Consider the following 20,214-nt stretch of genomic DNA (forward strand, 5'->3'; position numbering starts at 1 on the left):
GGAGTGGGTACATCTGAAAATATCTCACCCATAAACTTTCCCTAGGGTAAAGTATTTCCCCTCCCTTATAGAGTACATACATAGCACTAATAATAATAACTTTGTGGGAGACAAAGTTGCAGTCAAAAGATTTTTTCCCCTTTAATCCAGGGGTCCAGTCCTAGCTATAAATGTCGATGTGCGTTCACGATTAGGTGTGTGGAGAAGCAGTGTCTCCCCTTGTGGGCAGGGCCAAAAGGTGTCTGTCAAAATTGCTACAGTTGAGAAAGTTGCCTATTTCAAACTTCAGCACAGTACACAGTACTGAACTCCTACAGCTTTTAAGATAGACATGCCATTCAAACTACAATATTCACCTTGGTTCAGAGTACATTGCTTATATAAAACTTTACTTTCAGTGGTCTGCCATTTCTGTACACCAATCAATGGCTGAAATATTCAACATTTAATTTGGGTGTTTTATTCTGGATGTTTGGAAGTGGTCAAAAAAAAAAAAAAAAAGCACAGTTTGGTGACATAGCGCTACTATTTTGTAGACTACTAGACTAGTAGTCTACAAAATCCCATTAGTTTGTAACTAATGTAACCTCATTAGTTACAAACTAATCCCATTAAGTCCTAAGATGATATAGCTCTAACTTTTACATCTGGTAAAAGCTGAACAACTCCTGAAGCAACCATGCTAATTTATTCATAAATTTTACATTCTAGTTCTACCTCCAGGTGATTGGAATAAAATACTGGGGAGGACTTCTACTTTCTCAACCTGGATTTTCCACCTCCGGTAATGAGGAGATATTTCTACCTCAGAGTGAAGGTCCTGCAGCAGGTCTCCGAGCAGGTCATCTTTAGACAGATCAACGTCCCTCTACAACACACAGGAGGAGGTATCAAACTATCTGTAAATGCACATGCAGACACAAGCACAGATCCCCACCTCTCAGCAGCATTTATGCAACAGACAAACAGACCCACAGACACACACGCATGCACGCACAAACACACATGCACACAAGTGCACAAAAGAGAGGTGTGGCTTTGGCCTGCTGGCTGTGACATTAGTTGGAAAGGGTTGTTGCAGATTCATGAACAGACCTCTGCAGGCTTCTTCACATTGCTGGCCATGAACAGGCTCTTTATGCTGTTGGGCTTTGTCACGGCCACTTTCTTCACATTCTTCTTGTCCTTCGAACCCACCACTTTAGAGCCAGCTTTACCTTCACACACACAAATCAGATAGCCAGGAACAGAGAAAAACACACTAAAATACAGGAATAAAACCACAGTGCAGCATTACTGGCATCCCTTCACTGTCCCCCCCAACAGTCCAGTCTCCCATAGGAAGGCTGCTCTCTCCACACCTGAGGGACCTTTGTCCAGGGCGTCATACTCCAAGTCCTCATCAAAGATCTCCCTCCCATCCTCCACATAGCCAATTCCATCTGAGAGGAAGAGAAATGAGGGGGGAAAAAAAACAGGGAAAGAGGGTGATATAAATTATCTGAAATTAAAGGGGAATTGCACTTTATAACACTTCTGGGCTCATTTTCATACCTACCCGGAGTTTGGTTTGCATCCCAGACGGTTTTTAGGTTGCTTGCTTCAATATTTAGATATTTGGAGATTTTTGATTCCCGTGTGAGCAAACCCCCCCCCCATCCAATAGAAGCCCATTCAACATCAAACTCTACGTTAGACTCATTGTAAACACACGTCCCTGCTTCTCATGACTGATATTGTCCTTCTAATGAATTAGTCATCCTTCATTTTTCGATTAGTTATTTCATTTCAAATTTCTAACATTAGAAACAAAGACCTATTTTTTTAGTGGAAGTCCACATAGTAGTAGATACGGTTTCCGGTTTTTTCTTGTTCTTCGATTTCGTTTCGCAGCAAAATCGAGAAGAAGCGAAGCAAAACATTCCATTAAGTCTCATGCAGATATTGGCAGACTATGTCATAAAAGTTCTAGGCATCATTGCGATTGTCACTCTTGCTAACTTCATTCATGTGTCAGAGATGTAACGTTACAGTCTTGTAGTTTAGCTGATGCGCCAAGCCCTATACTGCTGTGTTCAAAACAGGATTTTACGGTAACGTTACTCTCAGCGAGACACATGCATAGACTACCACACATGAACACCAGTCGTCAAAACTAGGATTTCCATTAGCTAACAATAACGTTATGCTCTCCACTGACATCACTGCGGTATATAGCCAACACACATTTCCGAGAGAGTCCCATTTGGAGCATCCGGTGTGGAATGTCGTTTCAAATTGATCCTTGGCATTCGGAACAAAGTCTCCAAGACTCCGGGGTTGCTGACAGCCGAGAAATCGGAGTGTCCTGTCACTAGGGTTGCCACACGTCCCGTATAATACGGGATCGTCCCAGATTTCAAAATGCTACATCCCATATTGATTCAACACGGGACGCAGTTTGCCTTGTATTTTCGTGCACGTCGTTTCACATATAACACTAGGCCTTCAACGTGCTGAGAATAACATTCAAACCAGTTTTACAAGCGGAGTTGAGAAGTGTAATTTTACTGGTGGTGACTGTGAGCTCCAGACAGATAGGCTCAGCCTCTGCACGCTGTTGCGCGAGAGTGCATGTTACGTCAGTGTCATCATCGCCACCTCACTGATTGCCTCGGGAAGTAAGGTGACCAGATTTCTGAAATGAAAACCGGGGACATTTCCAGTTTGGCGGTCAATATATCATTAAATTATCCAATGTTATTATCTATGAAATAAAGGGGGACAATTCCAGTTTCATGTATTTTGACCAAGGTAACTGCTGCACTGTAATAAACTATGGTCTTGAAAAGACGTTAGTGGTGATGTTGTGGATTAGCGAGCAGTCCCCTCTGTTAGCCAAAACAAGCACAACGCGATTGAGATGTCAACCGGTAGGCTCTGCTGCCCGGTCTTTCTTGCCACGTAAAATATTATTTCACTTTGCGGTTTGTTTTTAACGCACAGTTAAAAAGGGGGACATTTCCGGGGACAGCTCCAGCTAGGGACAGACCACCAAAAACGGGGGCTGTCCCTGTAAAACGGGGTTGTCTGGTCACCCTATCGGGAAGTGAAGTGCCTCACTGTTTTTTATATTTTCACGATGTCTGCAAGTGCGCACCGGGTGAAAAAAAATTTCAGCCTGCAAATTAGCCAGCTCTTCTTCCGTGTATTCCGGCTCAAATCGATAGGGAACAACAATCCCATGATCAAAAACAAAATCTCCTTCGTCCTCAGACATTTTCGGTTTCGCTAGCTAGTAGTAATACAACACTACTTCTACGACCAACCTAGTGTTATTGTCTGCAGGTACGCTCACATCAGAAGTCGCGCAATGATATGCATCCTCGAGTTCCACACTAAACTGCCTGGATCTACTTCCTGCATTTGTGAAGGAAAACAACAAAACAGCGTAAAATATTAACATAATGAAATAACTAATCGAAAAATGAAGGGCGACAAATTCATTAGAAGGACAATATCAGTCATGAGAAGCAGGGATGTGTGTTTACAATGAGTCTAACGTGGAGTTTGATGTTGAATGGGCTTCTATTGGATGGGGGGGAGGTTTGCTCACACGGGTATCACATATCTACAAATATCTAAATATTGAAGCAAGCAACCTAAAAACCGTCTAGGATGCACACCATACTCCGGGTAGGTGTGAAAATGAGCCCAGAAGTGTTATAAAGTGCAATTCCCCTTTAATTACATCCAGTAACCTTTCCCTTGAAAAAAACACCAGTTTAACATTAAACCTTTATGGTGTGAGATTACAAATAAATGATTAGGATATTCTTAACTGAACATCTTAATGCTGATGTAACAATCACGACTGGTAATTGAAGGACATTGGAGGTCTAGAACACAGACCTATAATTCTGAAGAAAAATAACATTCCAAGGAAACCTACTCTTCAAAGGGTTAAGACACTGAAAGTTGAAAGACATTGCATTGAACTGACAGAAAGACAAGAAGGAGGTAGGGGAAGAGGGAAAAAAAGAGCAAATACTTCTTGTCATGCAGAGGGCAAGAGGTGGGGAAGAACAGAGTAAAGAAAAGGTAAGAAATTAAGTGAAAGAGAGGGCTACAAAGAATGAAAGTTGGAAGTAGGGAGGAATTACATGGAAAGAAGGAAGAAACAACAAGAGTGAAAATAATCTATTATGTACACAGAAGCCACAGGCACTCTCTTTATACACCCCATTGGAGGCTCCTTTCGTATTTGCTGTCTTTGACCACTCGCCATCATGTGGAGTAGGGTTGGGGGATTATGCAGATTTTAACACTGTCATACCACCCAAAACAACAGAAATATAATGAATAAATAAATGAGTGGTTGGGCTTTCGGCACAACCCTAATTACAGTTCTCCGATTGGCTGCATCTCTGCTCCCTATAATGAGCAGATCTCTGAATGGCTGTTGACACACTAACCGTCATCAATGATCCAGTCGTCGTCCTGTCGCTCACGGACAATGCGGGAGTACTGTTCCTCATCCACCTCCTCGTATACACTGGTCAGGTCCTCCACCTGGACACAACATGCACAAACACACATACTGTAATGTCCATCCCACACAAAAACACACCTCAATCAAGGTTTCCAACACATATATATATACAGGCAATGTTACCGAATATCTAGCTCTTAGTGAGCTCCATAATAACTGGGACAAAGATTTTTTTTTTTTTCTTGATATGGCTCTACAATTTTAGATTTGTAACCACAATTGTGGTTAAAGTACACATTCTATTAAAAGGCATTTTATACGCTTTGGTTTCATCATGTAGAAAGTAAGAGTACTTTTCAGGGAACCATAATGTTTGGGACAAATGGCTTCAAAAGTGCTTCTGATTAGTCAAGTGTGTTCAATTGCTTCCTTACAGTGAAGCCACACTGTACGCAGTAATGCCGGGTGGCAACACACCTCCATTCGTTTTACATGAGATGGCAGCATACCTCCGCAATAGAGCTGTCAAAAAATATTCCAAGTTCAAAAACTATTAAAAAATCTTTTCTTTTTTTAAAGTTCAAACATAAATTTGAGCATTTGAATATTAGTTTTGGATCCAGCGTTTTGTAATTAACATGAATATACAGGCTTTAATTTCATGCGGCGAATCATGTTCATGCACGCAAAGTTCATTTCCTGTGCTAACGTTACTTCCTCTGTCAACAAAAAACATTCTTCCCTGGACCCAGAGCAAGTGGATCGTCTGGTTTTCCTGGCAACTAACCTCCGGTGATACTTTCAGCTCATGGACACCTAACGTTACTGGTCAGCTAGCCTCGCGAGCCAGTCTCTTTTTTCACTTCGTTCAACAGATCTGGTCAGCTAACAATTTAGGCTAAATAATGTTCCCATGGCAGTCTACGTTTTCTTTCTGTTCTGAAGATTTTGATAAAAATGGATGATGAAAGAAGTTAAACAAACTAAACAGAGTAAGTAATTTGTTGTTTTAGGCTACAAGTATTAGCCGTTTGAATAGTTTGTGTTAAGAAATAACCAGGGATTTCCTATAAACAATCATTTCCTTATTATTATTATTATTATTCCCTATTATTGTGATTAATAAATGCAGAGTTGTGGCAAATTACATCCACGAGAAAGTGCTTTATTCATTTGCGCATTAGGCTATAGAAACTGCAGGGGGCTTATTTATAAAATGAACTTGCGTGCATACGCCAGTGAAGACCTGACGTGGAGCCACAACCGTTTCCACGGTCAAATCGAATCATGTTGAAATTTTATAAATCACTACTTTGACGTGATTTTCTATGTACGCGCCACACAGTTGGTCTAAATTACGTTTTATAAATGAGGCCCCAGATGTAGTAACCTAGTATGAAAGTTGTCCTCTATTCTACTGCCCACTTGTGGAAAATAACACGCAGGCCAGTTTAGAGGGAGCGTCACGTGCATATTGTGCCCGACAATAAGAAGTTTATTTTTGTGAATTATAGGCAAATGATATTCGAATATATTCAAACTCTAACTAATTACAAAAGCTAATATTCAAACTCACATGGCACTTTTGACGGCCTTACTCCGCAAGGCATGTTAGGATTGCAGGCTGCACAGGGCAAGGTGGCAAAGTGGTGGAGGGAATGGTCAAAGTTTATCGTCAAGTCCCAGGTGGTACAATTGTGCATCACGGTAACCAATCAGATTTGATCTAAAGATCAGTCAAGTAAATTGTCCTCCTTTTTAAATTTTAGTTCCACATTCTATAGTTGGACAGTGGAGGACTCGATAATTGCCGTGTCGGGTTTCCAATCTTTATACAATCCTACGCTGCCCTCCTACAGAGACACCGACAAGAGGAACGCAGCGTGGAGGAAAGTCTCTGAAATTGTCGGTGTCTCTGGTATGCCATTAGGCTGTGTACAGTGTAGATTTCACAGTAGATGCAATGCTGCTGATGAGCTAATGGCGGTTTAGTCTATGTCAGAAAAGCTAATGAACGTTTGTCTGCATGAATGCCCATGAATGTATATTGTGCTAAACTGCAAACAATTCTATTTAAAAATACAAAAATACAAAAATAAATAATAGCAGCGCAAACGTTTTACCCAAGTAACTGTTGATTCTGAACAATAACATTTATCAAATGACAATGAAGCACAGACTGGTCTTATTGTGAGAGAAACTTAAGTTAAATAAAGAGAGAGAGACTAAGTTAAATAAAGGTGACCATAAAACTAACAATGTATTAATTGATAGTTGTTTGTTGTTTGTTTCTTCCAGCCACCTAGCCAGCTATCCAGATCTAACTTTTATGACATCAGCTGGCTAATCCAATTTTAGATTGAAGCCGCAAGCAGCGTTGGGAGGGGTCCAAGCATTGGTACTCTTGTGCACCCTATGGAGCGATTTTAAAATGGTTTTGTCCTCATGATCATATACCTTCGCCCAACATATCTACTGAATATCATGATGATTGTATAAAATACTGATGACTTATGGCCAATTTTGTGCTAAGAGACACTGTCGGATTACTTGGGTCGCCATGGATGTGTCCTGGCCGCTTGCCGTAAAGGCCTTTACTACGTCGTAACACTTAGATGGCCTGGCGTGTATGTAGAGCTGCAGCGCTTGCGTACCGCAACTAAAAAAGGCGTGAGACTAGTTTTGTCACAATACCAAAATTTTGACTTTGATACCGATACCAGGTTTAGTATCACGATACTCGATACTGAAATGATACTTGAAACTTAAATGATACTGATTGGATACTCGGTGTCTAATGAAACTGAAATTACCTTAAGAGAACAGAAATGTAATGTCCCCAAGGGTTGACCTCATTTTCGAATTTTGAGGTTTATTAACAACGTTTAAGTTGATATATATTAATAAGCTTAGGCCTATAGTGTTACAACACTAAACAATAGAAAAATATATTAAATATATTTCAAAAATTAAACAGTCGTAAACTAAATAATCTTTAAACAGGTCTTTCACTTTTAAATAGATCTAAAAACAGCATATTTGAATAACAATACAGCATCTTCCTATAATAAAATATTTCCAAATGAACTGAGTCAAAGCTTGCGCTGTATTAAGGAGCTGAGTGCAGAAGCGCAACGTCACCTCACCTGGCAACCTTAGTTGCTACTGCCATCTAGCGAAGATTCTGACAAATTACACTTTTTGTCCTCTCAATGGGTAATGTGGGAGACACATTTCCCTGGCTTTTACATTTGACATAAAACTACCGAACGTCGGAAAATTCTAATACCGAACCGTTTCTCTTTTTTTAAGTACCGAAAAAGTGCTGAAGTTTCGGAATACCGTGCAACACTACGTCAAACACATATTCCAATCCATTGCTCAGCTTAGCAGAGAATGCACATTTCAGAGTGGCCCAGAGACAGATAGAATAATAATACACATTTCAAATAATAAATACGACATTGAGAAAAAACGAAACAAAAGACGAAATATGAAAGCGCGACCTGCGTGCTGCGCGCAGTGTAGCCTACCGTATTATTTATTTAGACATTGGCAAATAAGAAAATTTTCGGTTACGCTGACCTGGTATAAAACGCTATTCCAAAAGCAAAATCAGGCATGTTATACATCGTTAGAAAGCTTATACCCTCACCAACTGAATAAATGAATTGTCAATCAGGCCAAATTGTACTAAAAACGGCGACAACGCCGTAAGCAACAGGTGTGGCATTACGCACAGCTATTTTTGATGGTAGCCTACCCAGGGATCACAAATGCATGTATATTTCACAAACGGATTATCCAACAATATATGACCACTCAGTCGCAAAAGGGACATCTCTACGCGTAAAACCAATGGTAAGATTGTATATTTATTCAATGTTTAGTCCCAGATATTGACTGTGGAATGACATAGTATAATTTTTAAAAACTTTGTCTCGTTTATTTCGTTATTCAGTGAACAGCGTTTTCACTGCTGTATTGGCATATGTTAGGGCTAATGTCAGGTTTATCTTGTTGCTACGGAATATTACATTACATTACAGGCATTTGGCAGACGCTCTTATCCAGAGCAACGTACAACAAAGTGTATAACCATAACCAGAAACAAGTGTGTCGAAAACCCTAGAGAGAAGTACCGTTCCAAGTGCAGGGAACAACTGTGTAGCTCAACTTGGACCTGTAGGTTAAACTGATTAAAACTAACACAAACAAGAACAGCAAAAACACAGTCTATGCAAAAATACAAGCAATAGTTAAGACGAGTGCATTAACTAAATCACCTATGAAACAGCTACCTAGTTACAACCCTAAGCTTACAGTCAATTTAGAGATTAAATTGAGAATACGATTTCTCTCAGCATAATGACGGATTCAAAGACAAAACTAACTCACCCGATATTGTCTTCAAATGGATCCATGCCAAAGAAAAGTAATGATTCATCCTCTCAAAAAGCTTTTACTAACAAATTTTAGTAGCAAAAAACGAAATATCAACTCGCCATCCTTGCTACCTGGGTAGGCTACCGTATTATTTATTTAAGTAGTATTATTTTCTACAGCATAAATTGCGTCTTTTGTTTATATTCAATATTAGTAATTGCAACGAGAAACTGCAGCTGTAGACACAAGATAGTTTGTTATGTTATGGTAGCAACGGAACGAAGCGGACTATATATGTATTACCGTCATTGTTTTATTATACCAGCGTGTTTTCGCGCGTTTGCACAGAAACTAAAATACTATCAATAAAATGGTCTAAACAAATTCACCCAATACTGTCTTGAAATGGATCCATGCCAAAGAAAAGTAATTATTCATCCTCTCAAAAAGCTTTTACTAACAAACTTTTAGTAGCCTAGCATGCACTCTGGCTGGCACTGTCTTCCATTGCTTCCCCGACGTTCAGACCCTCCCCTCACTGATAAAACCTAGACCCTACGGTGTCGGATTACTTGCGTCGCCATGCATGTCTTCTAGCCGCTTGCCGTAAAGAGGTTTACTAGATGTCGCAACACTTTAGATGTGGAGCTACAGCTCTTCCGCACCCTAATAGAAAAGTCTAAATGGCGGGCAAACAATATGGTGGACATAGGTGGTACAATAACAAAGTTGTAGAGCACATTCAGATGCATCGGTCGATTAAGTTTTGTGTTGATCTGACTTACGGTGTGGGAGTTATGACCTTTTAAACATGACCCTTTGTTATAGCGCCACCATCTGGCCAACATAAGTGATTTGTAGTGCCTGAGTAGTAAGGGGCCATAGGAACCCACCTACCAAATTTGGTTGGTCTATAACTTATGGTTGCTGAGCCTCAGACATTTTAGCGGAGAAAGCTTCCACGCCCCAACGAAAAAGTCAAAATGGCAGGCAAACAATATGGCGGACATAGGTGGTGCCAATGGCGCCACCATCTGGCCGACATAGGTGATTTTTAGTGCCTGAGTAGTGGGGGGCCATAGGAACCCACCTGCCAAATTTGTTTGCTCTAGGACTTATGGTTGCTGAGCCTCAGACACTTTTAGCAGAGAATAATAATAATAATAATAATAATCCTAACAAATACAATAGGGTTCCACCAGCTTCCCTGCTTGGACCCCTAATATTCCTAACAGACAGAATAGGGTTCCGCCAGCTTCGCTGCTTGGACCCCTAATAACAATAATATTAATAATCCTAACAGATAAAATAGGGTTCCACCATCTTCGCTACTTGGACCCCTAATAATAATCCTAAAAGATACAATAGGGTTCCACCAGCTTCGCTGTTTGGACCCCTAATAATGACAAAAACCAATACTCCTACTTCTATTCATACAGTGCTGTACAATGGATCCTATTTGATATTAAATTTAAATCACTAAATTAAATAGGGAGCCTAGTCTAGCATAATAATTAAAACACAAAATGCAATCTTACATTTTCATAAATGTATTTATTTTTTTCCCCAAACTGGACACTGATAACATGAAACACAACATTAAACCCGTTCAACATTTAACGAACACAACCGCCTGTCAAATAATAGGTGACATGCTCTGCAAAGTTCTGGAAAAACGTCTTGTGGACAGATGAGAGCAACATTCACTTGTATCAAAATTAAGGGAAGACCAAAGTGTGGAGGCCAAAAGGAACAACCCAAGATCCAGAGCACCCCTCATGTAAGAGGGAAATTAAACTGGGACCCAGAAAAGGCTGACATTTGAACGAGCCAGCATGCTGGGACGCAGCGTGTACTTCAAAGGACCCGAGAGCCTTGTGGTAAAACAATAAGTCACTCGGACTTCCTCTGAATGGGCAGGCCATTTGGCTCTCTGGAATGTTACCACCTGGACACAACCAAGATAAGGGGAACTAGTCTCTTTGTCTGTGGATGTGGGTGTGGGTGTTTTGGGGTCGTAAAGGGTGAAGCGACCGGCACCTGGTGGGGGCACTACACGGGACAGTACCACACTGCCCACATATGGACCCCTCTGACATTAGACTTTTTATTTCTTTTCTGGATCTGGACTTTAAATCATCTGTTTATCCTATTTACAAACCCCAGAAAACCGTACAAACCATGCACATGTTTTCATTGTATTATTGTATTATGCATTATGTAATAATAACATGGATTGCATGTGCAATGGTTAAACAAAAGGGTATTTTCATGACAACTGCACCATAATATTACATCCACTTGGCACGTTTGGTATGTACATGTTCACAATAATTCAAGCCATTGAATGAAATATGTTTCATACCAAATAGAATTTAAAAAAACATAGTTTCAATAACTCAGGAAAAAACTAACACAATGGAATGTCCTCTCTGGTAATCATCTCCTTTTCCCCATTTCCCCACCAATTGTTTTAACAACTGCCTCCAAAAGGTGGGGGCCGGAATTCGAGATTTATGATTCGGCCAGGTTAATTTATGGTAATGCCTAGACCAAACGCGGGATTTGGCTTAAAAGGAAGGGAGACAAAGCAATCGGGGAAGATCGTAATCGACTTCCCACCGTGCACATACTATGTGCGCTGTGTGTAGACAAACAAGGAAGATCGCAATCGACTTCCCGCACTGCGCATACTCTGTGTTCTGTGTGTAGCTAAACAGGCTGGGTAAGACCTCTTTTACTCTGTATTTATGTTTTTTAAACCTTATAATTGATTTGAATTTAAAGATAACAACCTACCTGCCTGTTAAATAAATTCTTCTGATTTTAACTTGCGTGGTCTTCATGACTCTAATCCATTTTATCTTCTTTTCAGTCGAAATTCCGTTTAAATACTCATGGGGGCAATTATGACTAGGACCTACTGATCAGGGGTCTAGTACAGTAAACGTCTTTAGTGGGGTCTTCAAGTTAGATAGGTGACCACGATCTGCCCGCTAAGGGATTGGTGGGATCGGTTCTGGTGTTGTTTGGCATAAGAGAACCCATGGGCGTTGTACGCCGGTTCTCCCCAAATTCGCCTTAAGGAGCCCGATAGATTCTTCACCGTCCTGGGCTCATAACTGTCTATGCACTATCCATGTAAGCCAGGCATGGAAGGCATGTATTATGGTGGTCAGCCTCCTACCCTCTGGATTCTTCACCGAACTGAGATTTAACAATAATGCTAAACCCGGGAGCATATATTGAGGAATAATGGCACAAGATAGAGTCGAGTGTAACCACTCCCAAGTTCCACGTATAGTTAAACCCAAATTTTAAATTATCATGTAAAATGGAGTCAGATTAACACGAGAGTAAAACATAGTAACTGTTACGCTTTCTTGCTGTAGTCACGGATAGATCGGGTGTGTTGTTCCGCGTATTTGTGAATATTCTGATGCTCCCATTGGAATATTGACAGTCCGGCGACAGATCTGATATATCTCTGATGACAACATAGCCCCGTTTACGAACGGAGAGTAACCTGAATGCTACTGATCCGTTTCAGGCCAGCTTTAAGCGGGATATGAAGCAGCGCCTTCATATCTAACCCGTGGCAACGGAACCAGTGCATTCTTAATTATAATTGTACCCTGTTCTTACGAACAGAGGAAAATAACTAACATCTCCGGTTTTGAATCACACCAGCCAAGGGAGAACACGCGATACCTTCCCCTCCAGCTACAAACCCTCATTGGTCTAGCTGTGAGGTGTTTACACTCACCTGAGAAACATGGTGGTGGGGGTACATAAGGCACAGCAAGATATCAAACATACTGCTAAAGCAACATAAGTTTTTTTAGCAAAAAACATTGAAAATGTTTTTTGCTAAAAAAAGAAAATTTTGCTAAAAAACGAGAACATTCTTGACTGGCCAAGTCCAATCTAAATCCAATTGATATGCGACAAAGTACTAAACATTACTACGTTCATAACACTAATATGTCGCAACAATTATGGTGCCTTGAAATGGGGGGCTATAAATATAATCTTTAATAAAAGCTGAGAATGTGCACTTTAACAAATGAGTCAAATCAAGAAAAAATAAAAATTAATCTTTGTCTCAAACATTATGGAGCCCACTGTATAAGCACACACGCACGTGCACACACACAGCAGCCAAAGTCTATCACACAAAAACACTTTAATCAGTGTCTGTCTCACTCCCTTACATGCACCATCAACATAATCTTTATCACAAGTCCAACTGATCAATCCAATTGATGTTCTACCACATTTTTTGGCTTTCCTGTAGACGACAGAAACTGGGTATTGGGGAGGAATTGATGGAAATTCCTGTGTAAACATTCATAACTAGGCAGAAACACAGGTGTGTGCTTGAAGCTATCTTCACAATCAAATTCAGTTCAGAGGAAGGCATGGGTTGTGCTGTGGCTGCCCTGCTGGGTAGCAACCTCTCACTGAGTAGGGCTGGGTCACTTAAGGTGAGAAGTGTTTACTTTTCCACAGAAGGTAATGGCCTGGTTTGTTACTTGCGCGCGCGCACACACACACAGCATGATCTCATACTACAAACACACAAACATGTCACAGTTCACTGGGATGGTTTGAGTAGCCCTTCAGCCACTGTGGCTTGCTTGGACCAGGGTAGCTATTGCTTACCTCGTATTTCAGCTTCTCACCCCTCTTGGCCGCTTTCAGCTGCTCCAGGGCCGACTTACGCCCCACCTTTTCCTTCTTCTCCCTCCTGGAGCGAGACACAGCAAGGCCACAGGCATCATCTGCACCTGTCCAAAAACAGCCTTACTGCCCCTGTTGCTTCGTAAACAGGACTTCGTAGACAGGAGCCTTCACAAACGCCGATCTGACGAGTTATGGCTAGGGAGGTCGAACATTCTGCCCGCAATGTAATCACAATGAGCGTTCCACGCACAAACATAAAACAAAACTGGCATCTGGGCTCACTTTAACAGGTAATTTAACAAGGGAATATACAAAATTAGAGTCGATACTATTAAATCATTTCAAAAGTTCACTGGCAGTTCATTGATGGCACTTTTTTCTTTAGGAAGTCAGAAATTATTATGCTAATTTGGCCTTGTTTACAAGCACTTGTGAATGCACTTAACGCTGCATCAAAATCAGTTGGTCATTATAAAAAATCTAAATGCACTGAAGGCATTATTACACATTTTATTACAAGAAAAACTCACTGAGAAATGAATCATAAGTTAACCGGCTAATATTTATTCATACTTTCCTATATTTCGGTGTCCTAAAAACGTTATAGCTGCCAGCGTCTTGACGGACTGGCACTCGCTATGTTATTCAAAATAACCCCAAAAGGCATTTTGTTTTGCTGAAATTAAATGTTATTCAAATTGTAGCCAATCCCTGTATTGACTTCATCCTGACTGTTCAATTCCAATTCGTCCAAATTATGCCAATGATGAGGCCCTATAAAATGATTTCTGGCATGTTTAGACAGCTAAACCTCGAAGGAATAATGATATTTTAATATGTACGTCTTCGTCAAGGTCTTATCTACATTGTGGTATAAAGCATTTGAGTTTTACGAATGGGTGTTTTTGGCCAGACCGTGACAGCGGGGCCAGCCCTACGAATGTGAAGGTCTGTGACTGAGTGACGAAGTTACACCATTGGTCGGCCGGATCATGTGTGTTAGGTTCAGCCATACACTAGGTTTTAACCTGGTCTTGTTTGTAATTAAGGTGGAAAGGAGACATGGGCAACCCCCTGGAATCCGAATCCCCTGCTGATAGAATAGTATTCCATAGCCAGCTATAACATGCTGCTAGTGTATTAATTCTGGTGGCCAAGTCACCGGGAAAACTCGTTTAAACAACAAGATTCTTACATGCAGCCTATGTCTTTGGTTCAAAGACGAGACGCCTCAATTTCTGTGTCCCCAAGCAGTTACTCTCATATGTTTTTAAAAATTTGTTTGAATATTGTTTTAAGTCATTCACCTCTGACCCCTTTGTAGACCCCAATACATAACTGTATTTTACAATAATAAATTCAGTGATTTTTTAAACACTAAAGTGCAAAAATGTCATTCAGCATGCTCTCCACCTAACATCAATATAGAAAACTCTTTGTAAAACACAAAAAAAGAGAGAGAAATAAATCATAAACTATACCATTTGGCATAATGCTATAAGTGTCCCGATAAATATATTAAAGTATTGACAAGATAACCCTTTAACAGCATTAAATATCTAAAATACTTTTGTCCCCAAATACAAATATTCCTCAATGTCCTTCGGCAGCATAATCATAAAAAGCCATTTTGAACTTAAATCACATGATGCTAGTCATGTGACATGCCATGTGATCACTCAGAGTACCCCTGAGGACCACGAAATGTGGAGGTAAGTTCAAAATTGTACTCCTCAGTTTTAGATAATTTCACCTTTTTCCTCTGTGGTACCACTTGTCACAACTTTGCATGTCATTCAGTAACATGTCAAGAAAGTGTAGCCTACATAGTTATATATTTTTAAAACACTTAGTTCCATGTGAAAAAATGAATTTAACAGTGAAGGTCAAGGTCATGGTTGTAAATAGGTGGCCAAGCAACTACCTGTTAGGAATGGAAATGTATGAAATTTGTCATTCAGCGAAATGGATTTCGTCATTCAGCAAAATAATTTCGCCAAAATGTCATCGATGTTGCTGAATGACTCCATGGATTTAGCTTACTTTTCTCTGGTGTCAATTTATTTCTTTAGCATATTATGCAATTTTTTCCCATTTTTAAAATATTTTTTTAACATTTTAACAGATGCCTTCAACAAACAGGTGTGCGCACACTATTGTGCAAAGATGAGGGCAGATCCTGTTGCAAGGGAAGAGAGGCTAGCAAGGAGAAGGGCCAGGTATACCATGTATAAGTAGCAGTCATCAGGGGCATGGCTAGAAATTGTGGGCCCCATGAAATGGTATTATATTGGGCCACCCCTCCTATATGTTTCAATGATACAATATTTTTGAGGGCTCCTGTCTCTTCAGGGGCCCTTGGAATCATCCTAGGTTCCCCCCCTCCCCCTCTTATGGCTCCCCTGGGGCCTGCCATATGTATAACCCTGTATTTTGGTCCAAATGCGTAGAGTACCACTACATAACTGCATTGGGAGCATAATTTACAATAAAGATGAAGAATGATCACTACTATTACTGCTATAAATGAATGAATGGATGGATAGATAGAAAAATAAATAGATACATGTTGTTATTGATTTGTAGCTATCAACGGAGGAAGCAAGATCAAAATGAACAGGTTCAGAGGCTCACCTGTTTATATGAAATTGAAACTATGTTCATACACACCTTGTTATATGCAGCTAAAAGTTACAGAAAAGCAGCATTTGTTTTTATTGTCATTCAATTGCATGGATCAAAATTAAGAGGTTCAGAGACTCACCTGTTTATGACAATCATTTCAAGTTTTTAACGTTTTAACGAATTGATGTTCTGAGACTCCAATGTATTGTGAAATCCTCAAAATCATCTGATTTTTAAATGTCATTCAACCATTCACAGTTCAACAAATATGGGAGATGTGTATCTTTATATTTAGGCCTACACCCCCCATTGATTAAAGTGTAGGCTTACACAACTATTGATAGTTATATTACAGATAATTCTGTCCTAAATGACAATGTGTCATTCAGAAAAACAAAATCCGTCATACGGTAACAGTCATAATTAGTTAAAAAATATAAAACATTTAATGGCTTTACCACAACACTCATTATGAAACTTAACTTTAACAAAGAAATTGATTTTTGGGAAATTCTCTCTCATTTTTGAACTTTTTATAAGAATTGCATTGGAAAATTGCTGCCATATTGGAGACAGTAACAGTAAAATGCTAAATATTTCATATATAGGTTTTAAAGGAGTACCATGGTGATTTTCACACTTTCTCGGTTTTATGTGCTATTTGCACAAGAGGCATTGAAGAAACACAATGAGCAAAGTATTAAATATGTCCGTTCTGTATTTTTGGAGAAATATGCGTTTTAAATTCATCGTCCTATTTTCAACCGGTTGAGAAAGTTGTCATTTTGCTACGTCACGAATACAGTAACCACTCCCATTTCCACGCCCCGTAAAGAAATCTGACAGGACACACCGTTCTGCTGTTCAGACATGCAAATATTTGACTAACGTTAGGTTCACTTAAATTAGAGTGCCTTTAGATTATTTCTGGTTATATTCATTTAGCTAGCTAGCTAACGTTAGCTAGCTAGGAGGTTTGCTTTCATAAGGCAATGTTATCGATAACGTTAGCTTGCTAGTTTGCTTTTATGAGGACGTTAGAGTTGTGCTTTTATCTTAACTTGGCTAGCTAGATAGCAAAAATTATAATTGGATATAAGTCAACGTCCTTACCTTAGCTATCTACCGATACTTGATATACTAGGCCTACTAAGCTAGCTAGCTTGTGAAAATTCAGTCTCCCAAAGAGAGCGTATCATGAGAGTAGCTATGGTAACGGGGCACGGTCTGTCAATCATAGCTAACTGACAGTTCTCATTACCACGCCCAGACGGTTCGGGTGAACCACCATGGTACTCCTTTAAGATTGAATTTTCTCAATAGGTATTATTTTTAAATAGTGTGACATTGACAGTGTCACTATGTGTTATTATATGACATTATTATGAAATTGATTTTATTTGGAAAAAGATGCTGAATGACATTTTGGAGGGGTGACATCTGATGCAACACAAAAAATTACCTAATTTGCTTTTTTTCTTGAGGGGCACATATGCAATTGCCAAATTAACACTTTAATTTACCTAAATAATGTTATCTTGTAATCACTTTTTTTTTTTTGAAAAGCCAAAACCAAGAACGTCTTTCACCCCTTTGCCAAGGTCTTATCTACAGAGTGTTTTAGTTTTACAAATGGGTATTTTTTTCAATTATGATGAATAGAGACATGCGCGTCTCTGGATTCTGAATCCCCAGCAAATAAAAAAAAAGTATTCCATAGCCAGCTTAACCTGCTGCTAGTGTATTATTTCTGATGGCTAAGTCACCGGGAAAACTCGTTTGAACAACAATATTTTTACATATATTTTTTCTCCAAGATCGTGTCTACAGTATGGTATAAAGCATTTGAGTTTTACGAATGGGTGTTCTTTGTAATTATGGTGATAAGGAGACAGGCGCAACCCTCAGGAATCACTACACTTTTCATTAAATGACGCATCCCATAACAACACATACCAGTAAATGCATACAGTATATTCGTTTTACTGTACGAATACCACAGAATATTGGTTCATGTTGTTGAAGGAAAACAGATAACTCCACCCTCAAAGTCGCACAGGTGATGATGGGTTTCTCTCCAACGACAGTGATAACATGCGGAGCGAATCGGCTAATTTTTTTAAATCGTATTACAGGAAACAACAGTTATATTCTGGCAAATTAGCGATTTATATGTTGCTATTTGACTATATTGTAGCATTTATGACATTATGCATGAATAATAAACTGTTAAAATATGTTTTCTGAAAGATCGCCAAAACTATTATGACGAGACCGAATCACAAAATATTACCAGCTACAATTTCCGACTGACATTAGCTAGTACAAGTACCATCTTTTCCTGCCACTGCAACGTAAAATAATCTAACGTTAACTAGAAACCAGTTCATAAGGATGGCAAGCTGAACTACTGGTTAGATGAACTAAAGTTGACAATTTGTACCCTCCAAAGGTGACAGTCTGACACAACAGCGTTCCCCTGCTACGATACCATTTTCAAGAGACAGCTAACTAGGTATAGCTATAGGCCGGCACAATGCCATTATACAATGTTCCTCTCGCCGTAATAAAGTTGATTTTCACATAAATGCCATCCAACAAAAGGAAGCTAAGCAACATTTCGCCCTCGACTAAGTGTAGATGCAATCAAGTATAGCAGAGATTATACGATTCCAAATAGATAAGAAGCGTTAACCGCTACAGTGTTACCGACATTTCTCATTGAGCTCGCGCCTTGATGATAGTTAAGACACTCGTTAGTAAATTCGGCAGCCTCGCATTCGAATTAACGTAGCTAGATTATTACGGAGACTGAAATACCACACTCACCGCCATCAAGGTTGTCAAAGTCTTTGTCTGTGGAAACTGGAGCCATATCTATTTAGAATCTGCAGTACTTCTACTCTACACAATAAGAATAGACCTGCCGAAACAACAGATCTCGCGCCAATTTCTGCTTCCCGGGGAAAGTCGTTTACAGGAAATGACGATTGAAAATCGCAGCCAATAGGAATTGCTTGCCCGACTCCTAAAACCAGCTTTGAGTTCATTGAATCCACATGATGGCGCTGTCAGTTCGAGAAAGTCAGCTGTCCTTTCCCTGGTTGATTCATATTTCACATATTGTCATTGCATTTCCGATTTTCAAATTATGTCTACATTATTTCTCCGAGTAAATGATTGGAGATATTTAACGCTAGTTTCTTGAAGAGCAGAGGCGCCTGCATAGCAACTGCAGAGAGTAGGAGAGGCCAGGTGGTGAAGCCTAGGAAGTAACGGGAAACAGCCTCTACTGCGCATGTTGAGGGCAAAAGAGCTTGCTGCCGGCAGTTCATTGCTGCTGCCAATTGAATTCATAGACATGATATTTATTCCTATGTACGCTCTATGATTGATTTCAACGTAGAAAACTAAAGCTATTTAACAACCAAAAACCTCATCGGTAAGTTTTTTTGTGATTAGAAATTTCATTATGTAGTTTGTGAAACAATAGGTGTTTTGGTATGGAAGTCTTATAATAAATATTTATGAAAAATTTGCATATTTTATAACATATTACATATTTTCACAATCTGCCTTTCATGTGAAACTCAACGACCGTTAATTGAGTTTCAAAATACCATCAGGTACGTTTTATTTTGCCTTCAAAAGTCTGATATTCCCCATTCACTTTAATGGTCTAGTGTTTTGCCGTCAGTATTCGCTGAAGCCTAGGTTTACTTCACAAGTTTAGGTTAGCTCAGGCGTCTGCTGCCGTGGTCCTGGAGAGCCACAAGCTGTTCTGGTGTTTGGTTCTTTTTAAAATAAACACACGATTCACAGGGGCGTTTTCACATTAGGGCATGTGGGGCAGTGCCCCACCAAAGATAGCGCTGTGGTGCAAGATTCTCGTAACATCGGAACGTTGTGGCATGGCATAATGTATTTTATATTTAAGACACAATAGTGATTCAGTGGTGAAATTGGCGTGTATAAATATTATAAACTTGACTCACAATCCTTATAGTGCTGTTTTGGAGTAATTTCCTTTGTGTGTATGTGTGTGC

The 20,214-nt window shown here is 39.7% G+C and overlaps 1 protein-coding gene across 4 annotated transcripts in view; it reads right to left on the bottom strand.

The window, feature by feature from the left end:
- Positions 1-19,157, bottom strand: part of pola1 (polymerase (DNA directed), alpha 1) — a 145,323-nt gene extending 126,166 nt beyond the window's left edge. For 3 of the 4 annotated variants that reach the window (XM_064334071.1, XM_064334070.1, XM_064334068.1), the window contains exons 1-6: positions 18,998-19,154; positions 13,523-13,647; positions 4,455-4,551; positions 1,362-1,442; positions 1,096-1,217; positions 806-868 (exon numbers count right to left, since the gene is read on the bottom strand). In XM_064334071.1, the coding sequence (XP_064190141.1) occupies positions 806-868; positions 1,096-1,217; positions 1,362-1,442; positions 4,455-4,551; positions 13,523-13,647; positions 18,998-19,043 (534 nt within the window). In that variant the 5' untranslated portion in view covers positions 19,044-19,154. Of the gene's footprint in view, positions 1-805; positions 869-1,095; positions 1,218-1,361; positions 1,443-4,454; positions 4,552-13,522; positions 13,648-18,997 lie in introns of all 4 variants that reach the window. The other variant, XM_064334069.1, reaches the window with a different exon arrangement.
- Between the last annotated feature and the right edge of the window lie 1,057 nt (positions 19,158-20,214).

Source organism: Anguilla rostrata, chromosome 4 (assembly GCF_018555375.3).
Source record: "Anguilla rostrata isolate EN2019 chromosome 4, ASM1855537v3, whole genome shotgun sequence".
NCBI classification, from domain to species: Eukaryota; Metazoa; Chordata; class Actinopteri; order Anguilliformes; family Anguillidae; genus Anguilla; species Anguilla rostrata.